Source organism: Myiozetetes cayanensis, unplaced genomic scaffold (assembly GCF_022539395.1).
Source record: "Myiozetetes cayanensis isolate MyiCay16 unplaced genomic scaffold, myiCay2020 scf21, whole genome shotgun sequence".
Classification (NCBI taxonomy): Eukaryota; Metazoa; Chordata; class Aves; order Passeriformes; family Tyrannidae; genus Myiozetetes; species Myiozetetes cayanensis.
In genome coordinates this window covers 6709874-6724079 of record NW_026087423.1, presented here as the reverse complement: position 1 = coordinate 6724079, position 14206 = coordinate 6709874, and the positions used below count along the sequence as shown (strand labels likewise).

General features: G+C 60.7%; 1 protein-coding gene across 1 annotated transcript; it reads left to right on the top strand.

Annotated features, from left to right (window-relative positions):
* The first annotated feature begins 3947 nt into the window (after positions 1-3947).
* ASPHD2 (aspartate beta-hydroxylase domain containing 2) lies at positions 3948-12642 on the top strand. The gene is made up of 4 exons (XM_050317966.1): positions 3948-4058; positions 6476-7591; positions 9873-9986; positions 11026-12642. Exons 2-4 carry the CDS (start codon positions 6706-6708, stop codon positions 11133-11135), a joined length of 1110 nt encoding a protein of 369 aa, XP_050173923.1. The 5' UTR covers positions 3948-4058; positions 6476-6705; the 3' UTR covers positions 11136-12642.
* The last annotated feature ends 1564 nt before the right edge of the window (positions 12643-14206 follow it).

Here is a 14206-nt window from a genome sequence, read left to right as displayed (position 1 = left end):
GTTCCGTGGGAAGCTCTAGCATTCAGTATAACCTCGATACCAATTGCTCTGTGTTTTTAAATGTCTGAAATCAGTTTGCAGAGACTGAGGCTGCAGGCTGCAGCGGTGCAGGGGGGAACGAGGTCCGGGCATGCCGCATGGCCCGCTGTGAAATGGTGGCCTGATACCACTGGCTTGGCTCTGAGTGCCAGATCCTGCCCTGGTGCAGCCCCACAATGTTCCCTGCTCCTGTGGGATGGAGGCAACCAAGCCCTGCTGGGACACGGAGTGAGCTGGCACAACCCTCGGGATATCTCCCGCCTGGAACACCCTGCAGGAGCCAGCGCTGGCGTCCCCTGCACCTTCTGAACTCAGCATTGCCCCTTCCTGTGCCAGCCCAGCCCAGTGATGTCTCACAAAGTGGGTGGGGGTCTGGGTCTTGCCCCAAGGCACTTGGGACCCTGCTGAAGACCTGTGGCCCTGTTACAGAGGATGTGCAGAAGGTTTGGGGGAGCCCTGTTAGCCCATTCCCTCCAGGCAGGGGGTACGTGGAGACCCATCCTCAGGGTGCCCTGCTCACCCATCAGCTGCCCAACAATCCATGGCTGTCACCTGGCAGCTCCTATGGCTGGGGCAGGACACCTTTCCAAAAGCACAGGGAAAACATGGTGGGACAGGGGGCACTGCTTGGCCTGCCCCTCCGTACAGCTCCACACCAGCTGCATCCCACAGGCATGGCTCGGGGAAGATCCCAGGGCTAGGTGGGAAAAGTCCCCCTGCTGCTCCCTGGGACCCTCTCCTGGCTGAGCTACTCTGGTGGCTGCAGAGACAAACGCCCAGGAGGTTTCTCCCCAGCATCAGATGTGGGTAGGGCAGGGTCCTGCAGGGGGACCCCAGGTGGCTGTGGGACCCCCTGAGCACGGTCCTGCTCAGGAGCGTGGTGGCAGACGGGTGGCTGTCACCTCGCCAAGGAGCAGGGCCACTGGGACACCCCAGCTGAAACAGTGTATCCTGATGTCTGCAGAGTTCCAGGTGTCCCTGGAGGTGGGAAGGGAGTGGGATGCTCAGCCCACCCAGTGCTCAGAGAAATGCTCTTTCCCAGGGTGTCCACCACCTGTCCAAGGAATCCTGGGGCCTTCTGTCCATCCCTGCACCTCCCTACACAAAACAATGCAACAACCCTACCCTCTCCAAATGTGCTTTTAAACAAGGTCTTTTTATGCTGTGACATCGATAATGGCTTTGCTTAGCAGCTGCCAGGCTAATGCACAGGGGGTGAGGGAGCCAAAGCTCTGATGCAGAGCATTCCTGGGGGAAGGAGCTCGGGCTATTTTTGGACAGAGATTGCAAGAGAATTAAAGTGAAGGCAAAAAAAAACCCAAACCCTTGATGCTGCCGTTCCTCCCCGGTGACGTAAAGCCAGAGCCAATCTCTGGCCTCACGCGTTGTGCTGCAGATGAAGCTTTGTCTGGGCGCAGCAGCCTCAGATACAACTCACCTCCCGACCTGCATGGGGCCAAGCAGAGGACACAGCGTGCCTGTGCCATGGCAACCACGTGGCTGAGGGACCCCTGAGCTCAGGGGATGGAGCTGCAGGGACCCCTCAACTCCTTTCCAGCTGCATCACATGGTGGTGAGGCACAGCATCCCTGCCCGCTCTGGGGGAGGCATAGCATCCCTGACCTCTCTGGAGGAGGCACAGAATCCCTGCCCAGTCTGGGGGAGGCACAGCATCCTTGACCAGCCCAGCTGGGGCACAGCATCCCTGCCTAGCCCAGAAGAGCTGGGAAAAGCCCTGGGATGCCCTTGGCACACTTCTGCCAGCGACGCCCTGGCAGGAACCCAGTCTGCAGGCAGCCTCCTGGCTCCAGTGGTTCCTTCTCCCTTTTCACGAGATGTCCTCCTGGGGCAGACACTGCCCGTGTCCTCCCCTCAGCTGCTGCCAAAACTGCGCCTGTGTTCTGCCAGGGTTGGGATTTCCTGGAGCGTTTCGGCTGGAGGTGGGAGAGTGCTCCTGGAGGGGCACTCCCTGTGCCGAGGAATCACAGAATCATGGAATGTTTTGGTTGGAAATGACCTTTAAAGATCATCCATATCCACCCCCTGCCACAGGCAGGAACACCTTCCACTAGACCATGTTACTTCAAGCCCCATCCAACCTGGCCCTGAACACTTCCAGGGATGGGGAAGCCACAGCTCCTCTGGGCAACCTGTGCCAGGGCCTCACCATGATCACAGGGAAGAATTTCTTAGCAATATCCAATCAAAACCTATTTACAGTTTAAAGTCATTCCCTCTTGTCTGTTACTCCAGGCCCTTGTCCAAAGTCCCTCTCCAGCTCTCTTGGAGCCTCAGAAGAAAGCCAGGGGCAGGTTGTCCCGCAGGGAAGTGTTGAGTGGCAGAACTGGGGACCAGGGCCTGGTTGGGGCCAGCAGGGACAGGGAGCAGAAGACAGAGGGAGGAGTGAAAGAACAAGAGAGGGCCCAGACCTGCGGAGCCTGCGACTGCTGACAGAAGGATGTGTTGTCTGCCAGGAGCAGGAGCTGCTGGCTGAGGCTGGGGGTCTGGGAAGGAGTAGGATGGAATAAAGTCCCGCTCCTTTCATCCTGCAACACACAACGCTGCCAGGACCCTGCAGCAGCAAACTGGAGTGGGGAATGTGCTGGTGGGAGCATGGGGAAGCAGCAGGAGCAGGTAGGAGGCAAAAATGAACCAGGACAGAAAACAAGGAGCAGTTTAGGTCTGCAACAGCAAGGGAAGAGGTTGCTCAGAGGAAGCACACACACACCTGAGGGGCTGAGTAGGGAAGTTCTAGTCCCACTTCAAGAGCCCAGCTCGAGTTGTGCTAGGGGAGGATGTGCAGGCACTGGATGGCCAAACCTGCAAAACAAGGCAGGGCTTTCCTGGTGCCAGGAGCAGTGACACGTGTCCCACGCAGCTACACGTGGCACTGCCAGAGGCCAGGGCAGTGTGCTCTGCCTGCACCCAGCTCTGCCCGCAGGCAGCTCAGGTCAGCACCTTACCTGGCACCAGGGGAATGGAGGAGGGAGGGCCGGAGCACTGAGACCCCTGGGGCCCTCAGATCTGACAGCAATGGCTGAAATCAACAGGAAATGGGTTGGGGAGGAAAAAAAGGAAGCAGGAAGGCTCACAACAAACTGTTTCTCCACCAGCACTTCAGAGTTGTTAAGGGACATCCTAGCCTGGGAACAGCTTCTCCCCATCCCAGGGGCCACAGCACATTCCTCACATCCTCGCTGAGGTATTCCCTGGCTGCCTGCATCCTAAGCATTGCCTCCCCAGGAGCTCCTGTCCCCTGCATGCCAGATGCACTCATCCTTGGGGACCAGCAACCTCTGTCTCCGGGGCTGCAGCCCCAGGGGCCTGAATCTCTGGAGCCAGTACTCCCTGGTCCCTGCATCCTTGGGTGCCTGCATCGCTGGAGCCAGCATCCTGCACATCCCAACTGCTGCATCCCTCATAGCCTGTGTCCCTGGAATCAGTATCCCGTCCCTTGGGTGCCTGCATCCCCGCGTGCTCCCACCCCTGGGACCACCATCCCCGGGGCCACCATCCTCTGCACTCTGACTGCTGCAAACCCCAGTGCCTCAATCCTCGAAACCAGAGTCCCTGCGCGTCCCCTGCACACCCCGGTGCCCCCACACCTCCTGCTCCCCCGCCGCTGCAGCCCACCCCCCGCATCCCGGTGTCCCGGCGTTCCCGCCGCCGGGATGGGCACTCCCTCGGGGACCATCCCCGCCGCTCCACCCCCTGGGACCCCTCCCGAGTGCCGCAACCCCGCGGCTCCCCCGCCCCTCCCGCCTGCGCGGTGCGGGAGCGCGGTGCGGGGCGGACGCGCCGCCCCGAGGCCGCGGCGAGGGGCGGGCGCGGGGGCGGGCGGGCGGTGCCGGGGCCGGGGCCGCAGCTGCCGCCCGGCGCGGTCCCGGCGGGGGCGGTGCGGCCCCTCCTGCCCGGGCTGCTGGGAGTTGTGGTCCGCGGCGGCGGCGGCAGGAAGAGAGGAGCGGCGCGGAGCGGCGCGGAGCGGAGCGCGGCCCCGCACGGCCCGGCGCGGGCAGCAGGTCGGTACCGCATCGCATCGCACCGCACCGCATCGCATCGCATCGCATCGCGGGGGGGCCGCGGGCGAGCGGCGCGGGAGCGGATCCCGCGGCGTGGGGCGCATCCCGAGCCCCCCGGCCGGGGCAGGGGCTCGGCGTCGGGAGGGCGACACGGCCGTGCCGGGTGACAGCGCGGCGGCAGGTGCCACCTCCACGCCGGGTGGTGTGACACCAGCACGGCAGTGCCACCGCCACGCCGGGTGATGCAGCCACACTGGTGACACTCACTGACGCTGCCACGCTGGGTGACACCGTCACACGGGGTGAGAGCAGCGTGCAGGTGACACTGTCACACTGGTGACATCGCTGGGGTGGCATGCTGGAGGAGAGGGTGAAGGGAGCACCCACGGCTCCGGAGTGACAGTGGGCACCTCACCTCACCCCAATGCTTCTGCTCCTCGTGCTGCTCCCAAAGGCGATGCCGGCCGTGCCGAGCTGAGGACATCCCTGCCATGCGTCCCCGTCACCGCGGGCCCACGGCCTGGGGATCCCAGCCAGGCTGAGCGGAACCCGTTGCCTCCAGGAGATGCCAGGGCCACCACGGAGCCACCAAGATGCAACTTTGTGCTGCATCGAAGCCTCTGCCTTCCTTATGTAACACAGCTGCTGCTGGCACGGTGCTCGCCTCCACGTCCTGCACAACTTCGGTGCAACGTGGAATTGATCTCCTCTCCCTGGAAGGGCTCTGCTGGTATCATTAGCTGAGGAGCCTTTTCTGGGATCTCAGGCCAGGGGTGCTGGATGCGACCACTCGTCTAATTGCAGAGCTGTGGCTGGAAGGTGACAGCACCCACTGGGTGCCCCGGGCAGGTCCTGGCCATGCAGTGTCCGCTGGGAGTGGTGCCGGTGTTTGGGGCCCTGCTCCACCGTCACCACAGCCCCTGTGGATGTGGGTTTGGGCAGCTTTGCAGTGGGGTGTCTGTGACAGCACAGGAGACAGCTCCTGGGATGGATCCCACAAAGTCTCTGCCCAGAGGAGACCAGGGCTCTGCAGCCCGAGGCTCCCAGGCTGCCAGGCTCTGGGGCTGGGCAGGCAGCACATGGGCATGGGGGCTTTAATCTCTTGCTGCTCTGATGGTTTGCCCCTGACTTTCCCCCTTTGAGGTGCTGACAGCAGCAGTGGGGCTGTGTTTGTGCTGTGCTGCCCTCACAGGGTGTGACTGTGGCCTGGGGACCCTGAGACTGTAGGACCCCCAGCTCTGCCAGCCATGCTCTCATGTTGTCAGTCTGACCGAGCCTGGCTGCTATGCTGGGGTGGCTCCCTGCTTGCCTGGCAGGGTGAGAGTCACTCTGAATACAGATCACATCAGGGCTCTGCTGACTTTTCTGGCACACTCTGGCCCTGCAGGGAGCACAAGGGTTGTGCTGGCTTTGGGGGACACCCCTGGGACCAACGCTGTGGTTGCACCCTGGGAGCCAAGGCCTAGGCGAGAGAAACGAGTGTGTCTGGAGTCTTGCCAGCTGTGGGGATGGAGGAAAGTTATCTTAGGATTCCCAGGAGGCTGTGACGTACCACGTGGATTGCAGATCCTGGGACAGAGCACGCAGGCAATGTGCTACAGGGAAGTAGGGTGGAGGGAGGTTGGCTGTGTGGATGTCCCTCCCTGGGGTGTAACTGCCTGAATCCATGTCCCCAACTCTGCACAAGGTCCCAGCTGCAGGGTCAGGTCCTTCCTGCAGCCCATTCCCCTTCCCACTGATAAGGAAATGCATGTGTAGAGGATGCAGGACCTTGGTAGGGAGGGCTGGGAAGGGTTTGGATGACTTCCCTGGCTCATAAATGCATCCTGCTCCTTAGAGTAAGTGCTCTCACAGATAAGCCAGTGAAATCAAATAAGCCAACCCCAACCTACCCCTGTTGCCACCATCCTGACATGCCACTGTGGCTATGTGACCTTGCCAGTCTGGCTGAGTGCTGGGCTCTCACACAGCTCACAGTCTCTGAAGGGAAACTCACTTCAGAGTGGTTAGATGGAGGGGATAAGCTGATGTGCTGCCAGATAGGGCTGTGAAGTGTCTATTCCCTTATCAGTCAGATTTCAGAGATGATAAGACAGCAACTTAGGAGAGAAATGGGAAGAAGAGCAGGAAGAGAGATGGTCCCTGGGCTAGTGCAGGTGGGGTCTGGGTCTCCCTGCTGTCTTCCATTTGTATATTTGTGGAAGATCCTGTTGGAAGGGGTGTGGGGTGTTCTTGGCCTGCGATAATGTTGGGCTCCTGGACAGGGAAGAGAACTCCTCACCCACCATCCCCTTGCAGAGAAGTTGGTGTTCTGCACAGTCCCAGCGCATGACCCTGTCTGTGCCCCTTGCACTGACCCCCGCAGGGACTCCAATGGGCAGCTCCCTTCCTAACGCTTCTGGGTTTTTCTCCCCCAGATCTGCCCTCCAGAGGATCCTTTCAAGATGATCAGGCCAGGGGCACTGGTGGGCACCCTTTGGGCACATTGGTGCTGACACAGCACTGGGACTCTCAGGCAGCCTGGCCACCCCCCTCCCCCGGTGCTGCCGGCTGCTGCCATCAATGCAGAGCTCCCAGGAGTGCAGGAGAGAGCCACCACTCCACTTCCCCATGGCAGCCCGTTCCCACTGCACCCCGGCCCAGCTGCATGGTGTGGGTGCCCCTGAGGCCCACGAGGACTGACCACCAGGCCCCGCTGCGTGCACCCACCCACTGCGGCACCACCATGTCTCTGGAGTGGCTGATGGGCTGGAGCTGGTCCCTGGACGGACTCCGGGATTTCATCGCCACTGGCATCCAGTCTTTCCGGGACTGCGACGCCACGGCCCTGGCCGCCGTCGCCTGCTTCCTGGTCCTCTTTGTGTGGTACTGCTACCACGTGGGGCGGGAGCAGCCCCGCGCCTACGCCACCGTCAACGCGCTGATGCAGAGCGCGGAGGCCAACGGGGTGCAGAACGGGTACGTGTACTGCCACTCGCCCGAGTGCGTGCGCTGCACCCACCACGACGGGCTCAACCAGAAACTCTACCACAACCTGCAGGAGTATGCCAAGCGCTACTCCTGGTCCGGCATGGGCAGGATCCACAAGGGCATCCGCGAGCAGGGCCGCTACCTCAACAGCCGGCCCTCCATCCAGAAGCCAGAAGTCTTCTTCCTGCCCGACTTGCCCACCACGCCCTATTTCTCCCGGGACGCTCAAAAGCACGACGTGGAGTTGCTGGAGCGCAACTTCCAGACCATCCTGTGCGAGTTTGAGACCCTCTACAAAGCGTTCTCAAACTGCAGCCTCCCGCAAGGATGGAAAATGAACAGCACGCCCAGCGGGGAGTGGTTCACCTTCTACCTGGTGAACCAGGGCATGTGCGTGCCCAGGAACTGCCGGAGATGCCCACGGACGTACCGCTTGCTCGGGAGCCTCCGCACCTGCATTGGGAACAATGTCTTTGGGAACGCGTGCATCTCCGTGCTGAGCCCGGGCACCGTCATCGCCGAGCACTACGGACCCACCAACATCCGCATCCGCTGCCACCTCGGTGAGTGCCCAGCACCGTGGCTCATGTTCTCTGGGGGCGGTGCCGGTGGCTGAAGCAGTGTCTGGGAGCAGGAGCTCCAAAAAGGCCTATGGCCCTCAGTGGTCTTGGGGTTCAACTGCCAATTGCAGCCCGGGGGGCTTAGGCACCTCCTCTGCTTTGGCATGAGGGATGTTTTTAGGGCTTTTGTGGCAGCAGCCTACTCAGGAGAGGCTGATACTCAGTCCCTGGGTATCTGATATCTCCAGGGTCTGCAGCTCAGCAGCAATAGGATTTCACCTCCTCCTCACACCAACCCAGGGCTGTGTACTCCTGCCAGTGCAAGATACAGGGCCGATTTTAAACTGGGGTCTCCAAATGCCCTTCACTCTTCACGCAGGCCCCCCTCCCATCCCAGGATGTGGCTCAATCTGGGGTGCTGCTCCAGGGACTGTGTTGTGCCGCTGGCAGCTCCCCTCTCCTGGGATCTCAGGTGTTCTTCACGGGACACAGGTGGATGGAAGCAAAGATGCTGCTTTGGGGTTTGCAAAGATGCAAATGATGGCTGGGAGGTCCTGGGGGGTCCCCTCTGGTGGGCCAGCCACTGAGTTGGTGGCACAGTGCTCCCTGCTCTGCGGACACTGGGACAGGGAGAGCCCACACGGCACAGATGGCCGGGCTGGCAGCGGCACTGATTGTGCCGGGGGAGGCACCGCACGGGCTGGCTGGCAAATACCGAGCACGCCTGTTCAGCCAACAACTTGGGTAAACACACCCAGGCAGTGCTGGCCATTTGTTTGGAATGGGAATCATTTTCAGACTTGATCCCAGGAGCTGCTGGGCAACTGGGACCTGCCCTTGCTGGTTCCAGGAGGGAGCCCATCACTGACGCTTTTCTCTGGGTTGCTCAGGGATGTGCTCCCCTCATGAGGGGCTGGGAGCGGTGCATAGGAGGGGGCTGGTGAGGCCCAGGTTGGCTCAGGTGAGCACAGCTGGAGCACACATGCCCTGGACAGATGGGCAGTGCAGGTTGTTCTCTTCTCCTTCTACCAGGACACCGCACAGTGCCAGGGACACCTGGGTGTCCCAGGACACCCCCACCTCAGTGCAGGGGACACAGCTCTCACTGTGCCCAAGATTATTGTAGATAACCTGCCCTTTTAGGCAGCTTGCTCTGCAAATCCAGTGCAGCCATTAGCATGGCCAAGTCGCTCTCAAGGATTTACTCCAACCCCCAGGCCCGGGCACCAGCTCTGCCCCTCCCTAGGCCAGGGCAGTATCCCCGGGGTGCAGGTGCAATGGAAGGGCTGCAGGCTGCTGCTGCCTCCTCCCCGCATCCCCCAGTGGTTCCGCTCCCCCTTTCCAGGCTCTCCAGCTGAGGCTGTTGTGCAGGGAAATGGCTTTGGGTTTTGCAGGCTTTGAAACAGCAGCTTTGTGCTCCCAGCTCTGCCGGGCAGCTGGGAGTCCCTGCTGTGCTCAGTTTTGGCATCACTCTCGGATCCGTTCTGCTCGTTTGCTGCATCGTTACCGTTTGGGAGCCACGTGAGCCCTGACCCCTTTCTCTGCCACAGCTGCATCCTCAGGGCAGGTTGGCTCTGCAGCAGCTCCAGTGTCCCCAGCACTGCGGGGGGTGACAGTCCTGATGCAGGTGGTGATGGGATCAACCCTTGTCAAACTGGTCTGGCTTGGGGGTTATCATACAAAAAGACCCATTTTATTTCTATAATTATCCTTCTTCCTGTGACCCTCGCAGAGCTGCTTCTTTAGAGGAGTTTTGTGACGCCCCTGGATTTCTGTCCTTGCAGCCCGGTGGGTCCCCCTGTAGCAGCACCTTGGGTGGGGACTGAGGAATGGGGCAGGTGCTGAGCGATGCGAGGTCCATGGGCAGCTTGTGCCAGAGGCAGAATTGAGCCCATTTCCCAGTCCCAGTGCAGCAGTTCCTGCTTTCCCAGCCTTGCCCTGGGCAGGGTCAGCACAGCAGAGCTGGTCCTGAAGCTGGAAAACCTCCCAGGAGCCTGGTTCCCTGCACACACCCCGGGGTCCTGGGCTCCAGGGACTGGAAGCTGTTCCAGATACAAAAGCAAGTGCCTGCGGTGCTGAGCTCACTGGGGACAGCAGGGAGTGAACTGCACCAGGCTTGGGGTTCAGGTTGCTCCCTGGAGGGAAGCAACCCCTTGGCAGCAGTGTGGGGCTCACATGGAGCTCACGTGGGGCCCATGTGGGGCTTGCTGTTCGTCACTGCCGCCCTGTCACAGGGAACACAGAATCACCTGACCCTCCCTGTTCTCTCTCTTTGTGCCTGAAGGTCTGAAGACACCCAGCAACTGCGAGTTGGTGGTGGGGGGTGAGCCCCAGTGCTGGGCTGAGGGCCGGTGCCTGCTCTTCGACGATTCCTTCCTGCACACGGCGTTCCACGAAGGTGAGCGCAGGTTCAATGTGTGCAGCCTTGCAGTGTCCCCTCTGGTGCCAGGGGCCAGGGAGGAATGGGTGGGCAAGGACACCTGTGTCCAGTTCCTTCTCCTGCCACAGCAGGACTGCAGCACCTGCCTACCAGTAGGCTTGGACTGCCGCTGCCCTTGGCTTGCACCACGTGGCAGCAGCCCCGGCCCTGGCACCGAGCATTCACCCATAAAAATGCTCCCTCTGCCTCAGGGCATCCAGTGCCCCTTTCCTGACAGAGCCCTAGAGCCCCCCACAGCCTGCCCAGGGCTCGCTCCCAGCTTGTGGTGCTGCCACAGCACTGCCAGCCCTGCATGGGGCCTGGTGGCCCTCTCCCTTCCCGGAGGTCCTCTCCCTGCCGTGGCAGCCAGCTTGGAAAGGCTTCTTTTGTTGCCGAGCTGTGCAGGGCAGCTCAGGCTGCGATGGCGCAGCCTCGGCATCCTCTGGCCCTCGCGCTGCCGCTGCAGCCACCCTGTTGCAGGAGCGGCTCGGTGCTGACGTGACAGCGGCGCCTCTGTCTCCTGTGCAGGGGGAACAGCCTCACTGCCGCCTGGATTGTTCCTCCCTCCATCGCTGACAGAGGCTGTTCCACTTCAGCTCTCCCGGATTAACCGGCATTAGTCGCCCATGACATAAAAGCATCAAGCAGAGCTGTTCTACGCAGGGGAGCCTGTGGAGAGAGTGGAAGAACAAAAGCTGTTGCTTCCACCTAACCTGGCTGTGGAACTGGGAAGTGCAGCTCTGTGCAGGGTTGCAGGGCCAGGAAGGCTGGAATGGTGCAGGAGCTGCTCCCTGCACAGATACAAGGTGCAGCTGCAAGGAGGGCGAGTGCAGCATCCTGCCTTGATCCTGACAAGGGAATCCTCTGGGTGCCCAAAGCAACTCTGGAGCCTGGGCAGGGGGGAACCCTGCCCCATGCCAGCTACTGGAGGCACTGGGCTCCCAGTACACAGGTGTTTACCAGGGTTACACTGGGCAGGTGCCTCCCTATGCTCACCCTGCGCTTCCATCCCACCCAGGTGCCCCGGAGGACGGTCCCCGCGTGGTCTTCATGGTGGACCTGTGGCACCCCAACGTGGCGGCCGCTGAGCGCCAAGCCCTCGACTTCATCTTCGCGCCGGGACGATGATGGTGCTGCCCAGCCTGGTGGGCTCGGGGCAGCCGTGGGTGGGCGGCTGTGCCGGCTCGGTCCCTCCACAGCTCCGGGGCCGCACTGGAACCTTCCTCCCAGCACACGGCCTCGGTCCTCCCTCCCGGGGGCTCTTGTAAATGGAAACTGTGACGTGTATCAGCGCCCATCTCTTTCCTCCATCGTTGGCTTCAGGGATTCTTTTCTCGCCCCCGCCGTGGCTCGCTGCCCCCCACGCTCCTACGTGTTCTGTTGCTACTGTGTTTTGCAGTGTTCAGAAGTAGAGTAACAAACCCAAGGGTGTTCGTTTGAATGTAATGTAAAATTTCTCGTGGTCATCAAAGGAACAACACACACACACACACCCCCATAACAGCCAACCAGCCCAGCACAGCGCTCAGTCTGCCCTGCCTGGCTGCAGTCTGGGACAGATGGACAGATGGACAGTGGGGGCTGCAGTGGGCATGGTGCTCCTCCCCAGGCAGGGGCTACTCTGGCTGAGGCTGATGGGGTGGGCAGGGCACAGCTCTGCCCATAAAGAGCCCTCCCACCATGAACCCAGGGGCTTCTGCTTCCTCCCCCATCTGCCAGCCCTGGGGCCCCAGCCCTCCTGTCTTCAGAAACTCCTTTTGTCACCCAAAAAGGGAGCAGAGCCCACTGCCTCGAGCTGCAGGTACCCCCAGCCAAGCACGGCAGCGAGCCCAGGGGTGCCCCAACATCCACCCTGCCAGGGGATAGCACACACAGCCCTGCTCTTCAGTCTGACCGAGGGCATTATCAATCGCCCAAATCCCTTCCTTGCTCTATCCGCAACCTTCAGTTTTCACAGCTCCAGCTGCGAAGCCCTGCAGGGGCAGGGATGCTGTTTGGGAACACAGAGTTGGGCTTTTGTGTGTCCATAGGAGGAAAGGAGGTCACCATTCCTCCTGGGAGGTCACCATTCCTTCTGCTGTTCCATCTTCTCCTTTCCTCGAGCCAGGGCAGGTGCACACAACAGCAGCTTACACGGACCTGACTCCAAAGGAAAGGTTCCCAAGGCAGATGGGTTAACACTGCAGCCTGAGGAATGAGCCCCCCACCCTGGGGTCGTGCCTACCCAGCGACCACCTGCTTTTTCTGAAGGCACCCAGCGTCCAGGGTCTGTTTGGGGGACAGTTTATGACATCCTACATGTGAAGCACAGCGTGCCAGTGGCTGCTCACCACTGTCCTTGCTGGGGACTGCTTGGCTCCGTGCCCTGCCCGGGAGGGAACACAGCCCCATCCCCCTACAACTTCTTTACAGACTTCTCAGTGATTTGATTGCGAGATAAGGCAGAGATTTCAAATACATATGAGATATTTTTTACACCTGTCTTGTTACAGACTATCTGAAGTGCATGATTTCTACACGCATTGGCTACCTGGCCGCAGGCCCTAGGGAAGCAGGTTGGCTCTGTCCGACAGTGGGTAACATTCATAAGTGGATAAGCAAAGAGTATCAATAAACAGTTGTGCTGAAAACAGAAGGGGCTCTGCCTGCTGCTCTAATCAGTTCAGGGTCAAGCAAACCCTGAGAGGTTGGGTCCTGCTTATCGCAGCAGCTCAGCCAGCTGCTGGTGGGGAGGACGTGCTGGAAGAGCAGGAGCTGCAGGGTGGGAGGGGGTATGGGGCTGTTTGCCAGGCATATGGTGAGTGAAGGCAGTGCTTTAAAATACCCAACCCCGTGAAACCTCTGTCCCCATGGATTTTGCCCTGAGCAACCTGGTCGAGTGGGTAAATCCCTGCCCATGGCAGGGGGTTGGAACTGGATATTTGGGGTCCTTTCCAACCCAAACTATTCTGGGATTCTGTGATGTCAGTCGACCCCAGGCTGCCAAGGAGAACAGGGAATACCTCCCTGCCTCACCCATAGCTATGGCGTGGTATGGGCACAGCTATGGTTATGGCAGCGCTGCCTGGCCTAGGGCAGCAGAGACTTTCCCCAGTCATTCCCAGAAGCAACTGCAGCCACACAGCTCCCCAAAACTCGCAGCAGCCACCAGTCTTGCCAGAGCATCCGCAAACAAACCATTTTGGGAATTGCTTCCAGCTGCCTGCGCTGACGCATCAAAGGTGGCAGCTCCCCAGGAGCAGCTCCAGGGCAGAGGGTGCTGCTTAACTCCCATCCTACTGCCTGAAAACAGTAGCACAGAGCCAGCTTGGCAGGGCAGGAATCGGTCTCCACGAGCCCCTGGGCCTCGCTGGTGGCACTCAGACAGACCCAGCTGCAGCAGCTGCTCCTCATCCCCTTGTGCTCCAAATGCCCCATTTTTAAACCTCTCCAGCGCAGCCATCGCGCCGAGGGCTGGAAGCTCTCCATGTGCTGCCCAGACAACTTACCTCCCAGCCAGCTCAGGCAGAGAGGTCTGGGTGACCAGATGCAGCCCGAGCAGCCACGGAAACGAGCCACCCCAGCTGTTCCCCCGCCGGCAGACGGCTCAGCAGATTGCAGCAGGAGATCCCCGACGGCAGCAGGCGAGAGCATTCATCTATTTTGTGTCTTGCTGCTGTGCCAAATCTCCCTCCTGTCCCTCTCAGGATTTTCCCTCAACTTCTTCGTGTTTCCTGATAGAGCACACAACCACTTCTGAAAACGCCCAGGCAGGAGCCAGCCAGATCTCCCCAGCGAGCAAACCAGGCTGGAGCTGCCTGGCAGCCCTGCCCGCCGGCTCGCTGCTCCCAGCATTCCGAGGCTTCCTCAGCTCCTGGGAATTGCAGAGGGAACCCGGATCTGTTGAGTGTGTAGAGGGGACAGGCAGAGCAGCATCTACCAGAGGGGCCGCTTGGCTCAGCCTGGCAGGGAGCCCAGAGCACCGAAGAGGCTGGAGGACACCGCCCCTCCTGCCTTCTCCCGCCCACGCGATGCCTCCCTGTGCTTTGCTCCAGAACCAGAGCAGCTTGGCCATCACTCAAGGGAAGTGTACAGGGAAGTCACGCAGGGAAGCAGCACCTTACCTTGTGCTGCCTTCCACATGGATGTCACTGAAACAGGAGGTCACCAGGATGGCTCCAGCTCAGGCTTCCCAGTGAGCTTTCACTCCTGTGCTGCCA